This window comes from Perissodus microlepis, chromosome 12 (assembly GCF_051167445.1).
Source record: "Perissodus microlepis isolate ML-2025 ecotype Zambia chromosome 12, ASM5116744v1, whole genome shotgun sequence".
Classification (NCBI taxonomy): domain Eukaryota; kingdom Metazoa; phylum Chordata; class Actinopteri; order Cichliformes; family Cichlidae; genus Perissodus; species Perissodus microlepis.
In genome coordinates this window covers 10,851,697-10,876,759 of record NC_140472.1, presented here as the reverse complement: position 1 = coordinate 10,876,759, position 25,063 = coordinate 10,851,697, and the positions used below count along the sequence as shown (strand labels likewise).

Below are 25,063 nucleotides of genomic sequence, written 5' to 3'. Positions count from 1 at the left end.
CACCTCAGGACTGATTGGACGAGCCATGCCTCATGATAGTGACAGTCCCCACCATGCCTCTTACAAGGACTCTCATCACATCCGTGGTTCCATCTCACAAGGTAGCAAGCGGTTTACTTCCAACGAGATTTTATTTTGAATTCTCATTTCATCCTGGTGAAGTACTTAAAAAATGTCCTCAAGCAGAACATGCATTAAAGGAGAATGTTAATGTAGCCTGTGTTTTTGGCGACCCCAGAAAAGACTGATGCTGCTTTACCAGTCACCATTGGTTTTGTGATGGTGCATGGTTAAAGGCGTAACAGGTTATTGATTGATGTAGTCCATGTTCTCATTTCAACTGACTCCACTCCCAGAGCTCCCTCCAGTGAACTGAAAGCCAAAATTTTCTGTTGTTTCTTCCTTTACAAGAAATGGATAGTGCTAGCTGACCTGAAGTTATTTGCCTAAAGAGCAGCAAATTAAGCAGATCTCGAACCCCAGATTATTCAGCTAAGCTTATAAAACCTTTGTGTCTGTCGCTCATGTTTCTTTATCCTTCGGCTCACGTATGGCTAAATTATGAAAAGAAATGAGAACACTAGGCTTCCTGCTCTTGTTTGAAGATTAATAATAGTCATATATTAAAATTTCAGGTATACCTCGTCATCTAGATCAGGATAGCTACATGAGGAGGGAACCTAAACAGATGAAAAGAGAGAGCCCCCCACCTCGTGGGCCTGGCTCTTTGTCTGATTCTATGAAAGGCCGAGAGACCATAGTGAAGGAGGCTGGGCGCTCTATCCACCTCATTCCCAGGGAAGAGCTCCGACAGCCTGGAAAGGAGGGCATCATTGTACAGGTACACACTAAAGATAATGCTAATGACACATGTAGAGACAATCAAACACTTCATGGTTGCTAACTGAGTTAATTCCCATTGTGGTCTCTGAAGGGAGCGTCCATGAAGCAGGAGGTGGCTAGTTCAGGGAAACGTCATGATGTCCGCTCCATCATGGGCAGTCCCTACCACGGTACACAGTCACACCTGGAGATGCGTACTGAGAGAAGCCGATATGAAGACGCACCTAAAGGGCGCCCCAGTGCAGTGGTCAGTACAGCTAGCCCCATATCGCGCTCTTCTCCACTAACGCTGGGGTCAGAGCAGGGTGGCAAAGCCCATCACAGCCCAGTGGGCTACGATGATAAAGGAGCCTTAAGGACACCTTACCCTGGATCCTCACATCGTAGCTCCCCACTGTCCAGGGAGGCAGGTCAAAGGCAGCATGAGGGTAAGTATATCACATGATAAAAAAGATTGAGAGTTTGTAATTTAAACGAAAAAAGAACCAAGAAGTATATGAAAATGCATAAATCGTGTATATGTGTGACAGGCATGTAAAAGAGTTGTTCTGTACTAAAATTTATTCTGTTTCCTTGTATTTTTTTTTTTTTTTTTTTTTCCCCCACCAGTTTCCAGTAAGAATCTGACTCAGGAGCGTAAAGCCACACCAACCCCCAGAGAGATGACTACCACCAAATCACCACTTTCCACTCTTCCAGATCAGCAGACCCTGTTTCCGGGTCTGGGACCTGAAATGTACCGTCACATTTCCTTAGCTTTTGATCCTGCTGCACTGGGTCGTAGTATCCCAATCGACTCAGGTACTGTGTCCATTATAGTGTGTACATGTTGCCCCCATCCTCATTAGAGAACAGTTTAATCATCTGCAAGGCATTTGTGTGATAATGTGATCAGAGTTTTACTCCAAGTTGAGTGACTTCCTGACAGATCATCTTCTTGTTTATACACAGCAGCATACTACTTGCATAGGCCCCTCGCTTCCGGCGCTCCATACTCTCCCCACTACCCCTACATCATCCGTGGCTTTCCTGACACTGCCGCCCTGGAGAACCGGCAGACGCTGCTCAACGACTATATCACTTCTCAGCAGATGCATCAGTGGCCCGCAGCTGCTGCCATGGCTGCACAGCGCTCATCTGACATCATGAGGGGCATTCCATCACGTGACCAGGCTGTCCCCCTGCCCTACCCTCCTCGGGGTAAGGGCAGTCACTAACTGAAAGTGCAGTCAAGTGTGCTGCACCTGCACTACGAATACAAATAGGAGTATGAAACAACAGCAGGGTGGTTGTTATTAATAGAAGCACCTGCAAGCCAAAATTTAATGTTAGTGCTGTTCATGCTCTGAGTTATTTAAATCAATTTGGTGGACAGTTTATTTATAGTCAGCTGGTGTACAGTAATAAAGCAGCATTTGATTTTGTCATCACACTCTGTGGGAGAGTCTTATTTTCCTTTATTATGGCATTTTCCACGATTTTCCTACAAAAACAAATAAATATAATGGAAAAAAACTGAACTGCATTAGTGGTTGCTGAAAATTTGTCATGTAGGATGATTGAGGGAGCTGCCAGCCAGATTATTTTCCAATATAACGCATTGAAGGAACACATCTTGACTCATTTATTACTTTGTCTTAGAACACTAGAGCAGAATCTATTAAGGGTTTATGTTTTAGTAATTTGCTTCTGCTTTCCCATTTATCTGTCAGAAATATAGAATTTCATATAGTCAGTCCATCATTTCAGATTTAATAAATATAAATATCACATTCCCTCATAAAACATTTGCATGACTGTTGACAGCCTCTCATTATTTTTATGCCCTGTAATCAGCTGACCCTTCTCTGTCCTCTAGGGATCATCGATCTTTCTCAGGTATCACACATACTGGTCCCTCCCTCTCCAGGGACAGTGGATCGCATCCCTTACATCCCTGGGACGAGCACCGGCTTCCCTGGCAGACCTTACACCACCTCTCCCATCTCACCCGGTACAGTTCATTTCACTCAAGCAGACTCACACAATAAATATGTTGCACTCTTTTTATTTCTAAAGTTCTCTTTCTCTCCCTTTTTTTTGCATGTGCAGTTGGCTCCTCACACATGAGCAAAATGCAAGGCACGGCCTCATCTTTAGAGCGTGAAAGAGACCGTGAACGTGACAGGGAGAGGGAGCGTGAAAGTGAGAGGGAGCGGGAGCGGGAACGGGAAAAGGAGAGGGAGCGCGAACGGGACCGTCAGAGAGATCGGGAAAAGGAAAGGGAGCGCGAGAGGGACCGCGAAAGGCAAAGGGACCGGGAGAGAGAGAGGGATCGAGAGCGTGAGAGAGACAAGGGCGGCTCTATTGGAAATGTGGAGCATGCCCCCATCTGGCGACCAGGTGTGGAGAATATGGTGTTCTTCATTTTTATTTAAGTTACGAATCTAGTTTGGAATTTGCAAAGTTATACGAGTCTGTTTCTGCTACTTAGGTACAGAGCACAGCTTGTCAAGCAGCAGCAGCAGCAGCGTAAGACCTGCGTCCCAGCCGCACAGCCACCAGCACTCCCCAGTGTCGCCTCGTACCCAGGAAAACGTCCAGCAGAGGCCAAGTGTCCTGCACACTGGGGGGAAAAGTCTTTCTGTCAACGAACACTCCGGCTCATCTGTGTTACGGTAAACTGAACTTTAACACAGAAAATTTGAATAAACAGATAAAAAGTTGTACGCTGTTTTTGTTTGTTTGTTTGCTTTTATAAATACAATTCGCTTTTTTAAATGTGTTTGCTTTGTTAGGTCCATGCCCTCAGGGTCATCCCACTACCAAGCTTACCCTAGCCATCTCCAAAGGACAGGTGTGCTTTCTGAGGCCTACCCAACTGCCATGGATTTAAATGCACCCAAAGAGCAGAGTCGCGATGCAGGCAAAAACAGGGGAGGTCTACCCAAACATTTTCAGGACCAGCATGGCCCATCCAGTAAATCTGACCCCAAGCTGTCCAGCCCCAGCCCAGGTGGACTATACCCCGGGTCTTATACCTCTGCTTCAGGCCGTCCCCAGCACCTACTGCCTCTGCAGTCAGACAACCCTCCTGGCCGTGGAGAAAGCGGTACACCTAGTAGGGAAAAGACTCAAAACAAACCGATGTCCATTCAGGAACAAGAGCTCCGATCACTCGGTAAGACCACCATGACTGCGGCCAACTTCATAAACGCGATTATTATGCGTCAAATTTCTTGTGAAACGGGGATGCCAGAGATGGGCTCGCTTGTTGCCAGCAGCGCCACTGATGGTAAGACGCTCTGGATCCCAGGGGTCCCCCCTCATCACCCAGACCCACTCCCCCGTCAGTCTGTGGCCTATTGCACGCTGTGGTGGTTGGCATTATCAGATCAGCAGAATTCATTTACATTTTTTGTTTCAATGCTGTAGTTTTTTTTTGCCTTTTTTCCCAGTTTCTCCCTTTTATAGACTTAAAGTCCACCAAGGGTGCCCTCTGGAAAGCCTTACTTCTAGCTTTCCCAAATTGGACATTACTTGTTTAGATTAAATTTTTAAAAGAATTTGGCGAGCTTGAATGAGTTTTGATAGTGTTTTTGTGAAAACTTGATTTTTCCAAGAAGATCCTAGGTGTCCTTTAAGGTAGCTAAAGCTGGTGGGACATTTAGGTTGAGCATCCTTTGCTGCTTATGTTCATTTTATTTCCTAAGAGGATGTGACTTGAATTTAACATGTGGCACTCTCCTCCCTGTCATTCGGCTGCTTACATTAAGAAAATATTTCACCACAGACAGTTAGATCATCAGAGTAGTATTTTTATACCCTCTGTTCAGTAAGACTGCTGTAATTCAAACATATGTAACTCAGATGAAAAAGAACATTGAAATAGAAAATTGGTCGATTGATAGTTTCATTAAACAGGAAAAGCATTACCATCCACCAAACTCACTCCTTGGGGTCCCAGAGTGCACCAGTGTTGCAGAGAAGGCAGGTGGGAAGGGGAAGTAACACGGCAAAGACCGGAGACACTTTCAGCGAATCAGGGGGAGGGGGTACTACAGCTTCTGGCCTTCCAAATCTGTGCATGTTCCTGTTTTACTGCTCACTGTAATCTATGCTGATTTATTTAGGTTTTCTTTTTTTTGGATGTTGCGAGCTAACGTACTCGAGAAGCATGCTTGTCAAAGCTGATGAGATGGTTGAGCTAGATGACAACACCAGGATGATGTTGTTCACAAAACAGTAGATGGATCCACAGAGAGAAATACAGGTGCTTATAAAGCTGCTGCTGAAATGAACCCAGAGTCTCTCATGTGTTTTCTAGCTAACAACAAAAGGCAGAGCTGCTGTCCCCACAGGATCACTCATTCCCTCTCTGGGATTCACAGAGTCAATCCTGGTCCCCTCTTTCAACTTACATCATCCTCTGAAATGAATAATGTAGTGTAAGAGTTGTGTAAGAAAAACACGTAGCGAGATATGACACACAAGGGACACAAAGTCTTGAAATCCATATGCTGTAGTGCTCTCGAGAGCTTACAGGGAGAATGTTTTAGACCCTCGACTGAATGGAGTTTCTGGAGTTACGTTTTGTACTCTAGTATGATAGTAATAGCCTATTTCTATTCATAACATGCAGTACACACTTTTTAAGTCCCTCAAGTGATATAAAGGAGGATGTAAAAGTGTCTTTTTGAACTTCTTCATTTCAGTTACTGATGCAAAACCTGTCAATTTTAGCACCGTTTCTGGTCAAAGATGAGTTTGCCAAGGCTGTATGCAAAGTGTGCACTGAAAATATCTTGAGACCTCTTCACACTTACTCATATTTAGATATATTTTCTTTTTCTTCTTCTTTTATTTTTTTCCAAAGCTTGCACCTTGAGCCTACAAAAGTCTGGATGAGTGTAGAGACATCTCAGGAAAAAAAAATGCATGTTTTCTTTAGGACATTCCAAAGGTTTGGAATTATGTCACCTTAACCTGAAAATCCAAACTAATTTTTAAAACGTGTGTGTGTGTGTGTGTGTGTGTGTGTGTGTTTGTTTGTGTGTGTTTGTTTTCTGGATTCGACTCTTAGCTATGACACACGGTCTTTACCGTTCTCCATCTGAAGAGAGACTGTCTCCAGGCCAGCAGCCCCAGTCCCCTTGTGTCAAAGGCAGCCAAAGGGTGGTCACTCTGGCACAGCACATCAGCGTAAGCCCTCTCAACTACTGCATAAAATAATCTAATAATTAGAAGTGCTTTATAAAAGAAGTTGGCGTTTGTATTAAAGCAAATGCATGCATGTCGAATGTGTTTAGTTTTCTTTAGAGTAAAATAAAATCCTTACACACGGGTCTCCTGATAGAGTTTATCTCAGACAGTGTTGTGTAATGTCTGATGTTGATAATCTTCACCCAAACAGGAGGTGATAACTAAAGACTACAGGCAGAGCCAGCAGCACAGCTACCACGGTTCTCCTGTCCTGGACTTGACCCGTCCACCCAGTGCCTCCCAGCCCCCTCCCACTTCACAGGAGTCTGCTCAGGGGACCCGCTATGCCGAGGGACCTGGTGGAGAACGCAACAGAGACCGGTAGGAATCTCTGTTGGGTACAATTAGTGCATCTAACCTTTTGTCTCATCTTAAAATCTTAAATAAGTGATAAAAAGATTTTTATGTCATAGAATATATGTAATGGATAATCAAAGTTATGATATTCATGCTGTTTTCCAGATCTCCACCTCAGCCTAAAACATCACCTGTCAGTGTTTCTATTGACTGCATCGAACCGGTGTCTCCTGCTGGAGCCAACTCTGAACCTGAAGTCCAGAGAGGAGCCTCCTACCCCAGCGAGCAGGGAGAGCAAGGGTAAGTTTGGATTTGGGTTGGAGCAGCAGCATGAAAATCAAGAGTCCGCTCCAAAAAGTCCATTATGAGCACAGTTTATTTACATTTAGCACCACTAATTAGATTATTTCACTGAGCAAATTCTGTAACACAATGTCAAAATTTAGGTCCTGGTCATGAAATACTAGCCCACTGTTTTATGCTTGCATATATACTGTACCTGTCACATGTGTATGTGTAGTTTAGTCATGTTTAAAGGACAGTGACAGACTCTGACATTGGATTGTGGTTTCCGGAGTTTCTGCTCCAGATAACAGAGTTGCTTCTGGGTTAATAAACCTACTTTTTATTTTCTTCAGTCAGAGAAATGGGAAACTTTAATGATTGCGTATCTGTTTGGCAGCCTTGTTGCACTGGAAACGTTTTTACAACCGAAGTGGGTGGCATGATTGTCAAGTAATCCTCTGGGCCATAAATTGTGATTGCCAGGTTTCAGCATTTATTAACAACTGATTGTGCTGTGTTTCATCTCTGAGGTAGGAGAAAGGAGGAGCTTTAACGTCAATAAAGAGCATCTGCTCCTTGATAAGGTGGCATGACCTGATGCCTTGAATGTAGCACCTTAACTGTTTAGGAAATTCTCAGTATAGAAGGCAGGTACCACAGCTGAGTACAAAAAATGTGGGCTTGCCTTGTCGTCACAGCAGTGCACACCAGTAGATAGTTGGATAAATGAGTGGTTTTTTTTGTTGTTGTTGTTTTGGATTTTTTTGCAATTTTAAAATGATGAAGCCCTTATATTTACATGTGTGCTTATTAAATTGTCTTGTCACAGGAGTCGGGTTAGTTTGTGTCTGTGTGCATGTTGACATCATAGTACTTTCTCTTCTACAGGATGGGTTCCCACTCTCCTCCAAATGCCTCCCAGCCTCCTGCCTTCTTCAGCAAACTGACTGAGAGCAACTCGGCTATTGTGAAATCAAAGAAACAGGAAATCATCAAGAAGATGATTTCAGTAGTGGGAAGTGAAACTGATTTCAGTAAGTCTGACATCAGGACTGGTCTTACCAAGTGCTCAGTAGTAAACAATGTTATTCTAATTTAAATGGAGCGTAAATAAGAAACCCTGTTTACACTTTCAGATGCTGGTCAGCCTGGAACAGAAATCTTCAATATGCCAGCATCTACAACTGCAGGTAATCATTTAAGCCACATTGCTATTAATAAACAGCAGAACAATGAGCGAACGTTTAGGCCGAGATACCCGTGCCTTCTTGATAATAATGGATCGGCAGCTTTACCTAAGAATTGCATAACTGGCATCATCTACAAACAAAAATAACTTTGCATTTTCATAAAGTCAAACATTCAAAATGCAACTTGCGCTTGATCTTCCTTTGTGTGGTTAATACAGGGTCTGCAAGAGGCAGATGCTACATGAGTGTGAAGTAAAATAAATGTAGAAAGAAATCAGTCATGTTGATATTGTTGACCAACAGCAGAAATGTCATTTTAGCTCTGTTTTGTTTGTACTTACACAACTACACCACATTTGATTTAGGTTTAAGAAGATTGATGTCCACCACCTTGGCAGACTTTAATCTGTCATGGATCACAGCTATCAGCTGCTCACTGGGGAACAGTGCTAGCTGCATGTTTTCAAGTTCTGCTCAAGTGTGCTGCAGGTGCAGTGTAGGCTTGACTTGGTCTCCTACTTGTTAGATATGAGAAAATATATGAGAGCATCTATACATGTTACCTTTACAGTTTAAATTCCTCCTACAGTCTCACCATCGGTGAGGAAGCGTTAGCTAACAATCCATTTCTGTGTGCAGACACAAAGCTCTGATTTGAATGCTAGCTTTGGCTAATTACCAACCACAGTACTTAAGACTGTATCAGCAAACTGTGCTCTTGGAGACTTGTACTGTTACGCAAAGTCAGTTTTGTGTACTTTGGCACATCACAACCGTGCAAGAGGCAGCCACGAAAGTTTGAACACGTGCAGTTTAATGCACCGCTAGAATCAGTCAAAGATGGGTGTGGTTGGAATGGGCACATGTCTGAGAGCATTGTGGGTGGTGGTGGGCTCCATTTCTCTGTGAGATGATCATCTTCTGCAGTTTTATGCTAGCCTGTGAATTCCTCTGTTGCTTAAATTTGAATTTAAACACATAGTTTTCATATAACTGGGCTGACAATTATGACTCTGTTTACTGTTTCTGAAAGTGTTTAACAAAACAAACAAAAAAAATCCTGAAGTTTTTTTTTGTTTGCTTGTTTTTGCCATAGCTGCAGTTTGCAACTGAAACAGTAGTGGACTGAATGAATATGTATTTGCCGTAGTTTCGCTTTCAGAGCACAATATTTAGGAAGGAGATGATTTAAACTAACCACACAAAACACTTTACTGCATCAATCTTTAACGCCAGGGGAGGAAAGCATGTCTTAGTTTGTGCCTGACATAGCTGTGATATATGACACTAGGAGTGCTAATTTATTTGGAATGCAAGTGGGAGATGTTGGCAGTATTGTAGGCACAGGTGGATTGTTCAAGAGTGTGTTGCCTTTGCTTTGGCTCGGTCCTGCAGAACGTTTAGACCTGATCCTCACACATTTCTGCTGTGTAAAAAGGCTGGTATCTTAATGTAACTGAGCCAAGCTTGAAGTGAGCTGTTAGGAGGAAAACATTACCTGATACAAGAAGTATACATGACAGAGATGTATTACAGGCAGCAAAAGTACTTTTAGCAGTAACAGAGTTCAGGTTTTGTCATATTTCTACAGAATTCAGTGCATAAAGAAAACCTTTAGTCAGCACACCTTCATGTATATATACTTCTCTCTAGTAATCAGTCATAGCATATTCAGATTTTGCTGAACTCCAAACAGTACCTGTCAGGTTGTGACAGAAGAGCACGCTTTTATATCAGGGCAAATATTTCTTCGGCTGTCGATCTCTGATCTAAATTGCTGTGCTGTTACTGAAGAGGAACACACATGCTTGAAATCTGCGCTTATACTCTGTGTGCATTCCTCGCTCTCTCAGCCAGTCTTCTAGATTTTGCAAATCTATCACGAATTTAAAAGGATGCTTTGATTCTGGAGTAATTTTTTGCACTAATTTTGTTCTCTAAGTCAGTTTGGTTCCAAACAGTGCATCTCCTGCCATTTCCTAAATACATTTTTAAGGGTTTTTTTTTTTTTGTCTTTTAATCTTGAAGATAAAGAACAAGTTTTAGTAAGTCCATTAGAAATCTAAAACCAAGACAGAGTTGGAAATTGGCTTTAGTAAACGCTGAGTGGAGTTTTCTGGTTTCTCCACAGTCCTCTGCACTCTAATACAGGTGCTAACAAGTGTGAACTGAAGCTGCTCAGTGGTTTTAAATTTAACAGGTGTTTTGCATAGTGGCCTACACCAAGGCTTTGATTGCTCTTTCAGTAACGAAGGTTCTTGTTGCCAGAACATTTATTTTTAACTTAACCTGGTTTCACTGCCTCTGCTGATGTGCTGTCTCTTTGTGCGTGCATGCGTGCGTGGAGAAGAGGCTGCAGCTCAACCTTTTTTTTTTTTTTTTTTAATTCACTCAACGCTACATCTGTAACTGAATTTAAGTACAAGTGTGAAACACTCAGGCTGGTGTAAACCAACAAGTAGAAATCCTGTATTTTTTGATATCTTACTCTATTCACTGCTGATGCTCTTCGTCCTCCCTAACAGCGTTTTTACATATTTTTTTACTTTTCTGACCATTTTGCATCTCACTGTTGTGATTTTCGGCCAACTATTAACCTTTATAATGATCTCTTTTTTCACAGGACCTGTAAACGTCCGCCATAACCCAGCCCCAGAAACGCCTGGAAACTCAATAGGCCTGGAGGCCATTATAAGAAAGGCTTTGATGGGCAATTATGATCAATCTGAGGAGCGCTCTCCATCCAACGCTGCTACCCCGCTGAGCTCCGGTTTGTCTGCAGAGGGGCGAGTTGAAGACTCTTTGTCACAAGGTGCCAACACTTAAGAAACCTTCATACGTTATCTGGTTTGGATTTGAATGCAAAGGTTCAAATTTTACACCTACACTATATTTTTATAGAATTTGCATCCGTGCCATCTGATCAATGGCACCTTGCACTGTCCTTGTATCATGTTACCTAATGTTTGGCATATATATGGAAATCTCTGTGGCCAGCATTTCTATTTATGGAGTGGTGTTTCTACTTAAACAGATGTCTCCATTTTAACAATTGGTCTAACATGCTTCTCATCTACAGTAATAAATATTATCAGTTAGCTGAATTATATGATCTGTTGTGCAACTGTGCTGAAGTGTATTTTTGGGTTAAAGCAAGTTTTAAGTCATAAAGGAAGCACTATGGAGTTCTGTTCTCTAGTTGTTGCCTAAAAGTTACAAAATCAACTGGCTGATTCAGCATACACATCACACATGTCGATGCTCTTGTCATTATCAATACACTGATTGCAACCCAAGAATAGAGCAGCGGTGCTTGGTAATTTTCCTGAAATGACACAGTTTAGCTCTGTCTGTAATCTTGTTTACATTGATTAAACCTGCTCCTGAGTACGTTAGGCGTTACTGATGTGTTGCTGTGACAAACAGAACCATACACGTAAACATTAATGTTGGAAGCTATAGTTTATGTGGCCAAAGGTGGCTCAGAAGAAGCATCTTTAAACGGCGTATACTGTAGACTCAAATCGGCGCTTGATCTCCTTTGTTTGCAGGAGGCGCAAAGTCCTTGAAGGGTAGTGGACGCTCTAATGGGCGCAAGGCAAAGTCTCCAGGACCAGGGCTTTCAGGAGGTGAGAGACCTTCCTCAGTGTCCTCGGTCCACTCAGAGGGAGACTGCAACAGGCGAACCCCGCTCACCAACCGTGTCTGGGAGGACCGGCCTTTGTCTGCAGGTATAAACCTTTGTCACACTGATTTCATATGAGATCCTGTAGGAGCAGTGTGAACACTTGCTAACAACTCTTTGGTTTTGCTCTCTGCAGGTTCAACACCAACTCCGTTTCCATGCAACCCGCTGATCATGCGTTACCCCAGCGGACCGATGCCTGCTCATTCACCCTCCTCTGGCCAACAAGGGAGCCAGGGACCAGGGTCCGGACCCGGACAGGGTCGCCCCTCCTGGGGGGAGGAGGAGCACAAACCTCTGCTTGTGTCTCAATACGAGACCCTGTCCGACAGCGAGTGACTGGAAACGCCAGATTTAACAGGACCTGCGTACGGTCACTCACCTCCACAAACATGGCATCCGCAGACCTTCCCACACCATTCCAACACGTATTTCCTCCATCGGTCATCGAGAATGGATCGCGTCCTCCTCTCATGCACCTGATACGCCAAACAGCGACGAAGTGGAGCACTGCTGCACCCCCCGTGCATGCATGTGTGCACGCACGTGTATGTATGTTTGCGCTTACATGTTATGCATTCACTCCAGGACTGCTCCAAAGGACAAATCACTTTTTCTTTTTTTTGTTTTTTCTTCTTAATTTACTACTTTTCCTCACTGGCCTTATCGATATACACACATGGACCTCCACCCTTTGCGGGTATCCTGGTCTAATGTTTTTACACTTGTGTGGAAGGGACTGAGATTGTGTCGTTGGTCCGGTCAGGAGGCCGATGACTGCTGCTCTAGTGACAGATGATTTGACCTGAGAGCAGCAGCATGCACACAGAGGACTCTCTCGTATTTCTTCATGGTGAACTCCAGGTGTACGTGGCTTGAGCACTGCTACCACTACAAGAACACAGGCGAGGGTGGACAGGAGGAGAATCGACGTGTTTGTTTTTTCCTTGGGTTTTTTTCTTTTTTGTTGGTTTTGTTTTTTTTACTTCAAATTCTGTCAGTCCAGTCCTGTGTTTGGTGAGCTGAGACCTTTAGTACATTTTGATGGTGAACTTTTGATGGTGTCATTTTGTTGTAAGGATGTATCTTTTTTGCGGGGGGGGGGCAGGCAGAGATTGTTATGTGGGTGGGTCATATCATTGGTTTACAGGGTAAACATGCTGTTCATTGCTGATGTCGTCACATAGTGGGGAGGGCCCTGGAGAAAAGGCAAAGCCCTAGTTTGACTTCAGGAATCCATGTGCGGAGAGATGATTTGCCAGATGGATGGCACTGAGACAAGTGACACTCTCACTGTTTTTTGTTTTTTGTTTTTTTATATATATTAACCATGTCTGTGTTTGTTGAAACGGTTTTTTGATTATTAAGCACTTAGTTGTCAATCTGTTCACAATGGCATTTAAGAAATTGTTTCCTGTGTCAGGTGGGGGAAAAAATAATGGACCCAAGAACTGCGTAGAAAATCCCACTGTGGAGGTCTCCTTCAACATCTGCTCATTTTGTTCTTTGGTCTTGCCACCTCTATTGTGTAGCTCCCCCGCACTCAAAGCGACAATCACATTTCGGTGATCGATGACTTATGCCGCTTCGAGCCAGTTTGCAGACCAAACTTAAAGCTGCTTAAAGGCGAATTCCACAGCATCACTCGAGTTTCCTTGCATTAAAAAAGGTGACTTTAAAGAATTAAAAAAGAAGCCATCCTTCTATGATTCTTGGTCCATGGCAGCGTCGGGTTCCTCTGGCCTGCTAGAATCCCGTCTCGAAGCTGTCGTGACGATCTGACCTCTGACCTTTTGCTGCCCAAAAGAGGCGCTGAGACTCGACTCCTCATCCAGGCAGATTTTGTACAGTTATGAGATATTCTTAGTGTTAAGTGCCATTTATTTTACAATATACAGTACTGAAGTTATCAAGTGACGCACAATTTTTCTTTTTAGCCCCCACATGCCGGGATTTATACTGTCCACACAGGGAAATGTAAAACAAGAAACAAACAAAAAGATAAACAAATGAAACCTCTTTTTTTCCTCCCTTCCCAATCCATCACTGCCTTAGCTTTTAAATGTTTCACTCATTAGATTTGTACACTAAACAAGACAAAACTGTGTCAAATGACGGCTTACCTGGGCCTGCATCAGACGCTTTCTTAAACAACAGAGACCTATGACAAATTAATTCAAGTGTACTTCATTGCAGCTCCTGAGTTTGTACGAGTCAGAGGAGGTGGAGGGGCGAGGCATTCAGAAGCATCCTGGTAGTTTTTACACGATGATATCTCACAATTTTAGCACATTTTCGTGCAGCGTTTTAAAGGTCACCCTAACTCTGTAAATTGATGTGAAAAGCTTCTGTTTTTCCTTCCCTGCCTGGGACTGGAAAGCAGCGGCAGTAAGCTCGTGATACTCGCAACACAAACATGACTGTTATAGGACTACCTCCTCTCCCTCCTTCATCCTACCTGTTGACGGTGAAGCATCTAGCTGGCCTTACCTGCAAAAAGCTCATCTCAGCTGTGTTTGAGGTCTTTCTTTTCTTTCTTTTAGTTTTTATTTTAAAGTTTTTTTTCTGTCAATACTGATGGATGGTTTATTTCATCAGGCACGGCAGAAACACAGTCTCTGCGTGTATATCACTTATCCACTGATGAAATTTAAGAATGTGACGCTAAACAGACTAAGCCATATCCAGCTGTTCCCTGACTAATGCGTTTTGTTTTTTTTAAGTATACTAAAAATGAATTTTAACATGTATCCATTTTTTTTTTTGTTCTCACTGTTTGTTCAGTGCACGCCTGTTTCATTTGAAACCAGATTAATCATTCAAACCTAAAAGGACAAAGGTGATTGCTGATGGTGTTCCCTGGACTGTCCAGTGGTGGGGGGGTGGGAGAGGGAGGGGTGGGGGATTGACAAACAACACATTGTTCAACCATTTTGTGCATTTTTTTTTTATTATAACCCACTGTATAATAGCAAGGATTGTATATACAACTGAAGAGATGTAAATATTTATGTGGCTTGCTTCGAGGTTGGTATTACAAAAAAAGAAAGAAGAAATATTCACATGGTTAAATTCTACATGCCCACCAGCAAGCTTTGTGGATAGCAGTGTAAAAATGAAAAACAAAAGAGACACTGCCTTAATGTTTAAATAAAAAGCTTATTGCCATTCATGGTCTCAGTCTTGTTATTTATTGGCAGGGGCTTTGATTGAGGGGCTGCCATTTTCCATTTGTTCTTATTACTGGAGCCTAAAGTAATGGCGGTTGATTTACAGCAGGGGGCGGTACAAGCAAATATTTCAGTTGCATGTTGAATGTCTTGTTGTGTAAGAGAGGTTTTTTTTTTCTTCTTTCTTAAACAGAAGAATTGAAGAAAATGGGTCGAGCTGCATTTTAAATTATTTTAATGTTGCAGCTACAAAGTAAAGCTGCTTCATGTGCTCTGTAGAGATTTTGCCGAATTCAACCAACCCCGATAAAACCTAAAATCAACCGACCAGTAGAATGCAATTTCACTTTGTCATCATATGATATATAAGATTTGAGAGTCAGTAAGCATCAGCAGCACAGTTCCAGTTCAATCTGCTATATAATTATTAGGACTGACAGAAGAGACTGTGGTCACAAATGCATCGTTGGTGTCTGAGGTTAGAACTGGCAGACTGCTTTGAGCTGATAGGAAGGCACCGGTAACTCCGATAACCACTGTTAGACCCAGAATGTATGCAGAAGAGCATCTCTGAAGGCTGAATCCGTTCTGCCTTGCATCTGCAGCTCAGGCTGGTGCTGCTGCTGGTGGTGTTAAGATGCGATAAATCACTTCTTTTACACCACACAGCACAGCCATCCTGAGCATTGCTGGCCGTTCCCATCCCTTTATGACCACAGTGTGCAAATCTTCTTTTGTCAAAGCTCACATCATCTCAAACTGGTTTCTTGAATGTGAGAACAAGTTCACTTTACTGAAATGGCCTTTCCAATCAGATTTCAATCCACCTTTGGGATGTGGGTGGGGCAGGGGATTCTCATCGTGGATGTGCAGCCGACAAATCTCCAACTGTGTGATGTCGTCACGTCAAAATGAACTAAATCTCTGAGGAATGTTTCCAGCACCTCATTGGGGGACTTAAAATTGATAACATATCAAATTTGAGGTGAAGTTTGAAGTTTCACAATAAAGTGAGAGTATATTTACCTGCTTGTGGTTTTCCTATTTTGTCAGCCGTCCAAAATGGCTCAGATATGGTGGGGCAATATTAATGTGTATATCTGGTCATGCTCTCACTAGAACAAGCCTCTAGTCACAATGATAGTTTTTCTTTTACTGAGGTGCAGCTACAAAGTAGTTCCTACAGGAAGCTGACACTAAAAGGTTATCTAAGCCATTTTTCATGTCTCTGACGTTTTGAGCACCATGAGGTGAGCTGATAATAATTACATTGTATTCAAGAGGAAGCAGACATTTCCACAACTATTGATGTCTACAAAAGTAGAACACACACTAGAAACAAATAGAGGAAAAGCTGTATTCTAACATTAATTTTGGGGTGAGCCTTCCCTTTTGGTGGTTTGTTTAAAAATAATAAATGTACAGTTTGGATTAACACACTAAAAGAAAAAGCTTTTTATAGATGAGGTCCTAAATGTGAAAGTGCGGTCATGCCCCGTTTGCTGCCTCGCCGCGGGAGAGACGGATGAGGCGCCGAATGATGATGTGGGCTGCAGCAGACTCCCATCCAAAAACCCGCACCAACTGGGCAGCAGCAGCTTATGTTATTTTTGCTGCAGTCTGATATTTAAAACCAGCCGAGGATGAACATGCGGAACGATCGCCACCTTGATTTACAGCCTCTGCTCTTGGACAACGCTTTAAAAACATTAACATTACACTCTGCCTGATGGACAGGCCTCGACTCTATTTTAATGCGGTACAGTCTGTCAAATAGAAACACCTGTTTCCCGTGATCACAGATGAGCAACAAAAACAACAGAAGTAAGGTTTGGGAACTGCTTGTCTTTTATTCCATCAGGATAATCATCTTTTGTTTTAAATTACTTTCTTCGATCAGAATAACAACAATGATTGGCGTACAAAAATAGAAAGAGAATTGCGAAGTGCCTCGATACCACATATACAACTGGAAAATATTTTACAGTAACAAAATCAAGTGTTAGAAAACACACAAAGGATCTCACATAAAGCCACCAAAGTATTACAATCGACACTGGTCGACTGTCTCTCATCATCCTCTGACATTTCACAGGCCGTCTCTGACATTTCTCGCACCATCTGCACGTTGCAAAACTCGTAACATCTTCCCGAGGAGCTTTGTTTTGCAGGGAAAAAAAACGTCTCCTGAACAATTTCCTCAGCCGCTCTCTATTTTTTTCTTTGAAAGAGCAGATCTGCTTGTCTCGTCTCTTCTCGCTCTTTATATTTGTTTCTTCCTCTCTAAAAACCCCATCTTACAGTACTGATGCATTGCCTCGGCTTCGTGCACGCCTTACTTTTCCGTTTGACACTTAACCCGGAGGCTATTTCAAACTGTGAAAATAAAAGAAAACCTCAACTGACAATCAACAACACACACTGGCAATGACTTAAAATTGATACCTAAGAAAATTTGAGGTAAAGTCTGAAGTTTCAATATTTGCCATGTTCAATAATTAAAACATGTACATATATTTATATTAGACACACATAAAGAAATAGATGAAACCCTCAATGGAGAAATGTGGCGTGGGTTCACTGCTTCACTTTTTTGAGTTTTTGTGCTACCGTGGATCTGAAAAAAGGAAATGCTCAGTTTATTCTAGACTCGCCTAGTTAATTAGATTTTATTAAATAAAGTCTGCACATCGGTGACTTAACAGAGGTTGGATTACACAGGCTAGTTTTTACTAAATATCTGATAAACAGAAACAGGGCTCTGTTTTCTTAATTAAATGTTACTTTAGCTTAGAGCCCGACTGATACCGGATTTTTAAGACTGATACCAATATCGGGTGATTTAAATAACAGATATCCCGATTTATCGGCCAATATTTTTTTTCTTCTCAGACACAGAACTTTCTGAAAATTCGCAGATTTCCTTTTCCCCCAACTTTTCACATTTTTCCTGTGTAGTTATTTATTTACTTGTCTGCTGACTGCTCACATCAGCTGGTTGTGGAGTTTGATCCAGTGGCTGCCTGGAGGGAAGCTGCAGACATAGTTTGCCATCTGGTGGACAAACTGTGCAACAACACCCACAACATGAGTTAAACTTAAGAGTGTTTCTCCCGTTTCTTCCTTGTTTTTCAAATGTGTTTATCACAGATAGGTCTGCTAATATCAGCTGACAGTATTGGCAAGACTCTCGTTTAGCTTGTTGTGTAAGACTGGCTTTTTGGAAGGTATGCTACAAGTTGTGATTCGACATCAAAGATTAAATCGATTATTATTCTTATTATTACTTAAAAGTATGGACGGTTTTACTCGCTAAGGTATTCCTCAATCTTTAAATGAAATCACTTAACGAGTTGTCTCCACTGAATGTGGAGCAGTGTTGGCAATAACACGAGGAACAGTTAAAACAGATGTAAGATCACCGCACAGAGTGAATTTGGAAAAGCTTCTTGTTTTGTGTTTGTTTTGTAGGCCTAACAGAGAAGCAGATGAGTGAGCACCACTGTACAGTTTGTTCTGTACTGAGAATTATGACAGGGGAGTGTTACATACTTCCCTCTGATTGTTAAAAGTGAACTGTTTGAAAAAGACAGGGAAAAAAAGGAAATCACTGTTGAAGGTCCTGATCTCAGTTATACTGGAACTACAGGTGATGTGGTCCTTTACCCACACTTTAATTCACTTTTTAAGCATTAAACTCTTAATTTATTGCTAATTTATTTATTCATTTTTGTTTTGCAGCCCTTCAGCACCTCCTAGAGAGCAAACAAGGACCAGTCACCAAAACTGCATCGTTGACTGCGCTCACCAATGCGTTCGTTTTAAATGAACAGCTGTCGTAGTCCGACAGAGTTAAATATAATGCTACAGAGAGTTTTTACGGAGATCCCATGTCTCCTCATATATCCTCTCTAACTGTGTTGTTTTGATAAAAGACTCTAGCCTTAGCTCTCTTGATCAAACTGCACAAGCTTGAATTGAAAGTGTCCAATGATAAGCGAGTGCGCTGCCTCAGTGTGCAGTCTCACTCAAAATGCTCTTTGGTCCAAATTTTCATACGCAGTCCTGAAATTCCCCCGTGCTGTGCCAAAAGCCCTCGGAGAGAACTGTGATATATAGAAAACAAGTGCAATAAAGCCATTATTTAGAAAGCTTTACATTGTGTGTGACTGATTTTTCAAAGGCTCGGCTGAAATCCAAAACACGAGTCATTCTTGATTTTTCTCTATATACACAGATATCTACATTCTGATCATTGCCATCACTGAGGTTGCAAAGGAACCCGAAGTAGTGCGAAGGCCACTTGTCAGCGTTGTAATTAAATAAGACATTAACCACCGAAGCGCAGCTTTGAGCTGCCAGAAACCCAGCGCCCTTCTTTTTAGAGACTGCAACAGTAGAAAATCTAAATATAATCAGGTTATTAAATGCCACTGCAGTTTCTTCCATGGCCAGTAAAGGTGAACAGAGCAGGGTTTTCATGGAGTCCAGATATTGCTTGAAGTATTTCCCTCTCAGTGTGGGCCTTTGTGAGTTTTTTTTGTCCTTGAAATAAAAAAAAGAAGAAAAAAAGTGAAAAGAACCAGGACGATCACAAAATAGCTTTTGTTCCTGTGCAGGCTGATGCAGTCCAGACCCTACAGGTCCTCTGTGTAGATGATGCAGGGACTAGTATCCTCACTTGACTCCAGTTTCACTGTGGAGACATACCAACGACGGGAGCCTGTGGCGTTGTAGTTGAGCGTGGTGCGGTAAGTGTTCTTGGCATGTTTCGGGTAGATTATGGTGGTGCTCTGGTAGCTGACGGGCCTCTGCCGGGGCTCCAGGTACACCTGGGTTTTGTAGCTCCTCCAGGTGCAGTTCCGCACCGCCACCACCGTCTCGCTGAAGGACGTAGCCGTGGGAACGGGGGTGCAAAACACCCGGTCGCGGTAATGCTTGTCGGAGTCGTACTTGACCTCAGAGTTACACCTGAAAACGACAAAGTGGCTGTTAAGAAACTCACGTGAAGTGGATCAATAAAGAGATGAAAGGGATGCAAAAACAGTGCCACATCTTTACATGCGCCCTTACTTGATTTCCTTCTCTGGTTTGGGGTTGACCTCGATGCTTTCTCCAAAGAACACGGGGTGCATGCGAGTCTTGGGGTCGGTTCCCGTGGAGTTCAGCAGCAGGTAGGGCAGCTGTGCAGAGAAAACACGGGTTACAATCTCACATATAAGCAAACAATCATCCCAGTTAAGAAATCCCAAAAGAGCCAGTTCAAATCACTGGAGTCCCCACCCTGTTTCTTCTCAACCTCGCAACAACTCGCCTTTTTAAAGGTACAGGCCAGTACTACAACAATTAGACCAGAAAGACAACAACACTTTCACTCTCCAGCCTGTCTTTATCAACAGGAAAAGCTGTAAAACGTGTTAAAATACATGTAAAAGTTCAAAAACGTAGCCCTCCTTTTCCTGCCCTTATGTTCCAACATCCCAGCTCTAAGGAGGTTAACACACCCACACCACTGCTGGTAGAGATGCAGCGTGTTACTCAATGTGCTTTTTAAAAAATGAGTTTAGATTACAAAAGGTTAGCTGCACTACCTCGCATGCATTAATTATGTTGATTGAAGACATTTTCTTTTAATCCATTAACAAATTTGTCCCCATATCCTCCTGAAGCTAAAGCTGACTTCTTACTGAAGTCAAAAACGCTCCAATCAATACCTGTACAGTTTATTGGCTATATGTTACTACACAGGGTTGTTCACGTTGTTATGACATGTGGATTACAGATGCTCTATCAACACTTCTCTTCCAAACATCACGCAATACAAATTTGAAGTATTGTTTTAAGCACACCCCCATTATTTGGTTTTGTTGTATAATTTGTCTGTTGAAGCTCTGATTGTGACTTGACCTCTGACCTACAAGACTGCCCCCCTCTGGAGCCTTCAGTGGACACAAAAGCTGGTACAGCAACAATGCAACGAACCCTTTTTTGTACACGTGCGATTAAAACTCTAACCCCGTCCGAATCAAACCACTCCACAACTGCAGCTCTGCTCCCTCTCACATTACACAGGAGAAGCTGTCACATGCTGCGGTTTGGACTGCACATGCCGCTACAGGGGACGAGCGAGAGAAGGCCAAGGGCGCTGCAGATCACCGCGAGAAGCTCGTCTTACCTACAGCCTACCATCATTGCCGCGCGGGGCCATCTGTATGACAGCGCCGCGCTTCAACAGCTGCCACGCAGCAGCGAACAAAAAGCTGAACTTCAGCCTGGTTCGTTTTTCTGCTCTGTGACCTGGAAACAGCGCGCGAGGGTCTGATTGTCTTTCCACCGCTGCTCCCGCGTGGAGAGCATTCCAGGTATTTCGCCGCAGACGGTGCGCTCTGGCAATGTCTGCAAAGCAAACAGTCGTGAATGGAGGGGAGGCCTCCTCCAGGCGCCGTATCCCCGAGCATGTACACACAGCACAGCACAGCACCCCCCCACCACCACCCCACTGGAAGCACATATCCACGTAAGAAGAAATAGTGTGCAGCTGAGTAACTCACACAATGCAGAGCTACGGAGAGAAACGCCAACCCAAACACAGACTTCCAACTGTAGGCTGTTTGTTGCAGCAAAGTCTGTGTTTGTGTGGATGTTATCCAAATATCAATAGTATTGATACCAGTGCTGGTATCGGTATCGGACTGATACTAGCCCGGTAGGATCGATACTTTGTTTCTACCTTCTGAAGCCCAGATTCTACTTGGCTGCAGACACAGACACGGACAGCTGGAGAGCTGACAGCTGAGTAGTCTCCAAAAACATCCAGTTTCAAAATGCATGTTGTCTAAACTAATTATTATGAAACGTAAATAACTGCATTGTCCTAAAATCATGACACGCTGCTCTCCTTTACATAAGCTACCTTTATAGATTTGAAGTATTGGTATTAGTATCGACACTGACCCTGTATTCACTTGCTATTTGATCGATACCAAAATTTGCTGAATTGCACAGCAGTAGAGGCATTAGAGCAGAGCCAGGCTCATCAGTATCCCACAGCAAGCCAAATGTAAGAAAAAGTCATCTGTCTCCTTCCTGTCCTTCCTGTCTAATCCACCAGCAGCTGGAGCCACCTCCTTGAACTGGACACGTCCACAGCCTCTGAAATACACGCGATTACACGACCACGCATGTGCTTTTCATGCATCCTGTCGCTCCTGTAAATCTCTTCACACATAAAAAGATGCAGATATAAGAATAATTATCCTGCATCTCCATGAATTTGAACCACGTTTGAAAACGGACGAAGCTGGCTGAGCATTTATCTGTGTTTAATTTGAGAAGTGAGAGGTCATCAAACACTTATGCAATGGCCTGAGGTCGCTTTAACGAGCCCCCCCTGCACCTCCGAAATAGAACCAGAGGATTATTCTTAGGTAGCATACAAAAACAACACAGAAATAGATTTGGAAGGAGTAAAAAGACAACAAACAAACAAAAATCGGCGCATAGGTACACCTCCCTTCATCCTGCCAGCAGATGTATACTCGGTAAACTTGGGGAAACTGTTTTTTAGATAGAAATATTTGACTCTTTTAATTCAAACAGGCCCACAGACAGAAGCGGGAGCAGCTCCTTTCTTTAAAAAAAGAAAAAGAAGAGGAAAAACGACAAAGCGGAGGAGTCACTCTAATCCGAACCTCCAGAGGATTAGATGATCGTTTTTTTTTGCTTCACGTCCCAGCACACACCAGTGTCGTGCACCTCCCAGGATGCAGCGCTGCATTTCTGAGGCCTCTTTTGAAACACTTTAAAAGCCACCTCAGCCTGTGCAGACATGTTCTTAAGACTTTTGGAACTGGGAGTGACCTGGAAATGATTTTCAATCAAATCACCCTCGTCATGTGATTCACTGCAGGACGTGCCAATGAAAAGTGTTTGCCTTGAAAGAAGAGACAATGCCTCATGTTATGTTGCTTACCCAGCAAAAAAACAAAACAAAAAACAAAGTATTGCCTTAAACTGCAATGTCTGACTCATTTTGCACATTTGTTTATCATATAGGCAGGAAGACTGCTGCTAATGCAGGAAGCTATTTAGGATTTTCAGATAAGACAAGAAACAGCAAAGATCAAAAAGGCTATATAAAGACAGAGTTTTTATTACTTCCACATTTAAACTCATTGTGAACAGCATTTAATGCAGAAAGATGCTGGCTTCCAGATGTCCAGATGTTTTTTTTTAGACTTCAGTGATCTTTTTGGTGATTTTTGAGGTTCTTGGATATCCTGCAACTTCATTTTGATGCTTCTAATTCTATTCTTTTTAAGGAGCTGGGCTGAGTGTTCAGAGATTGAGCAGGACTAGCAAGATATGGACAAAAATATTAATATTAAGCAAGAGATCAAAGTCAGAGTAAAATAGCCAAATAAATGAGTGTTTGAAATGGACAGTTTTGCACCTGTAGGGGACTGTCTGTACATATTTGTGCTACTGACTTTTCTAAATCCCCCACCCCCCATGAGAATGCAACATGACAGACTGTGAAGGCTAATACTGCACATAGCTTTAGGATAACAAGCAAAACAGGTTGAAGTACCGCCCTAAAAATCAACTAATTTGAACCAGCAGGTTTCAAAAAGAGGGCACTGACCTGCTGCTGATGGTTCATTTACAGGATTAAAAGTCTGGTTTTCTGTCTACAAGTTCACAGTCGCGATCCTGTAGCAACAGCAGACTCTGAGTAAAAGCCTGATCCAAGGTTTTTCATATGCAAATCCTCAAATACCATTATCATTTTGGTCACATTTGACTATTTACTGATCTGGTCAGCCTGCCACCTTCATTCATGCTGATGAAGTAACGGTGTTAATAAGTGTCATCGTTCTGAGGGAATTCTGGAAAGGACCCCTGGGAGTCCCTGGGCCCTAATTTCGTAACAGGGTTAGACTCAGGGCCCAGCTGATGCACGAGGCTGAAAAAATAAAAACGTTTTACTGTATTGTGGAGGGCCCAGTAGCAAGAGTGCAAATTCATAAGTTTGCAACTGAATTCCAGAAACACACACACGCACTCATAGAGAAAGCGAGAGAGAGCTTCCAGATGTTGTGTGAGGGGGACTGATGTGAAATCTGTTTCTGGCCAAAAGCTAAAATGACTTTCAGGTTTTCAGTTTCTCTTCCTTCAGCGTCATTACTGAGGATGAACTCCTTTGTCCTTTAATTCATTGTGTCACTGAAGCATCTGAGTGCAAAATTGGGCACAAAGAGCAGGAATAAGTGTCCGCTCTCCGCTCACACGGCGGTATTAAAACAATAAAGTGCAACAGTTTGTTTCTTACCAGTTTCCCTTCTCTGCTTTCCTTCTTATAATATCCATGATGGCTTTCGACGGGCGTCGTGCAGCTGCCCGAGCGCGACTCGATCAGAGCCGGAGAAAGTGAGCAGAAGGGCGGACTTGGACTCGGGGGCAAACCCGAATCTGGACTGTCGAGCAGACCTTCCCGGTTCTTTCCTTTGAGGCTGTCATCCATCGCTTGTAAATGTAGGTGCCCCACCATTTCTGGGACGGCTCAGTTATTTAAAAAAAAGGAAGCCCAGTCGCACTCACAATACTTTTTTCTTTCCTTGAAGCGCTCCTGAGTCGAGCAGAAACAATCCTGTGCGAACTCTCTCAAGAAGATTTCTGCAAGTGAGGAAAAGAAAAAAAAAAATCAGGGAATGACATTTAACCACTGGCCACAGGCTTTGGACAAAACCCTCAGACTGATATCAGCTCAGCTTCAAACTTTACTGTACCTGCGCGGTGTCAAGTATCCACTTTAATCCGGAAAGATATTCCAAATATGCGCGAAGAAGTCCGAAACAAACACACGGTAGCCACGGACTCAGCTCCAAAGTGAAATATTATGTGATTTATAATTTTTTAAAAAAAAACAACCAAATAAACAAAAACAACTACGTAGTAAAACTCGCGCAAAAAACAAAGAGTCGACAGCGCGTCTGGCACCGAGCTGCATGAGAGCTCCTCTGCTCTGACCTTGTGTTCCAGTATGTGTGCGCCCTGTGTGTGCGCGCTCTTCACTGGAGAGCTCCCTCTTAATGATCCTGCCAGGCTTTTTTCGGCCCCCCCTCCGTACCTGGATCTAGTCCAGCCCTCATGATCTGGATCACTTCCATGTACAACCGACAGGGGCGAGCACATCCTCCCTGCTCCTCCCGTACATTTTGGCTGGTGTGTTTTGCGAACCTGCTGACGCCCATTTAAGCAAATTATCTAATTTCCTGACTGCTGCAGTCGCCGATCTGCTTAGATATATTATAATTAGCAGGTAGGGACAAGTAATTAAGCATCCGCTAGTA

At 42.9% G+C, this 25,063-nt stretch overlaps 2 protein-coding genes across 5 annotated transcripts in view; one reads left to right on the top strand and one right to left on the bottom strand.

Moving 5' to 3' along the window:
• ncor2 (nuclear receptor corepressor 2) overlaps window positions 1–14,709 on the top strand; it is a 90,121-nt gene extending 75,412 nt beyond the window's left edge. For 2 of the 4 annotated variants that reach the window (XM_084946870.1, XM_084946865.1), the window contains exons 30-46: window positions 9–101; window positions 636–841; window positions 935–1,271; window positions 1,453–1,644; window positions 1,798–2,043; window positions 2,702–2,836; window positions 2,935–3,225; window positions 3,317–3,500; window positions 3,621–4,003; window positions 5,906–6,024; window positions 6,236–6,405; window positions 6,547–6,681; window positions 7,555–7,700; window positions 7,803–7,856; window positions 10,480–10,668; window positions 11,408–11,587; window positions 11,678–14,709. In XM_084946870.1, the coding sequence (XP_084802996.1) occupies window positions 9–101; window positions 636–841; window positions 935–1,271; window positions 1,453–1,644; window positions 1,798–2,043; window positions 2,702–2,836; window positions 2,935–3,225; window positions 3,317–3,500; window positions 3,621–4,003; window positions 5,906–6,024; window positions 6,236–6,405; window positions 6,547–6,681; window positions 7,555–7,700; window positions 7,803–7,856; window positions 10,480–10,668; window positions 11,408–11,587; window positions 11,678–11,880 (3,263 nt within the window). In that variant the 3' untranslated portion in view covers window positions 11,881–14,709. Of the gene's footprint in view, window positions 1–8; window positions 102–635; window positions 842–934; window positions 1,272–1,452; window positions 1,645–1,794; window positions 2,044–2,701; window positions 2,837–2,934; window positions 3,226–3,316; window positions 3,501–3,620; window positions 4,004–5,905; window positions 6,025–6,235; window positions 6,406–6,546; window positions 6,682–7,554; window positions 7,701–7,802; window positions 7,857–10,479; window positions 10,669–11,407; window positions 11,588–11,677 lie in introns of all 4 variants that reach the window. The other 2 variants (XM_084946869.1, XM_084946864.1) reach the window with 1 other exon arrangement.
• A 1,827-nt stretch (window positions 14,710–16,536) lies between these two features.
• rflna (refilin A) lies at window positions 16,537–24,848 on the bottom strand. The gene is made up of 4 exons (XM_084946871.1): window positions 24,500–24,848; window positions 24,043–24,386; window positions 19,785–19,894; window positions 16,537–19,682 (listed from the first exon to the last, which is right to left on the bottom strand). Exons 2-4 carry the CDS (start codon window positions 24,259–24,261, stop codon window positions 19,349–19,351), a joined length of 663 nt encoding a protein of 220 aa, XP_084802997.1. The 5' UTR covers window positions 24,262–24,386; window positions 24,500–24,848; the 3' UTR covers window positions 16,537–19,348.
• Window positions 24,849–25,063: the final 215 nt, after the last annotated feature.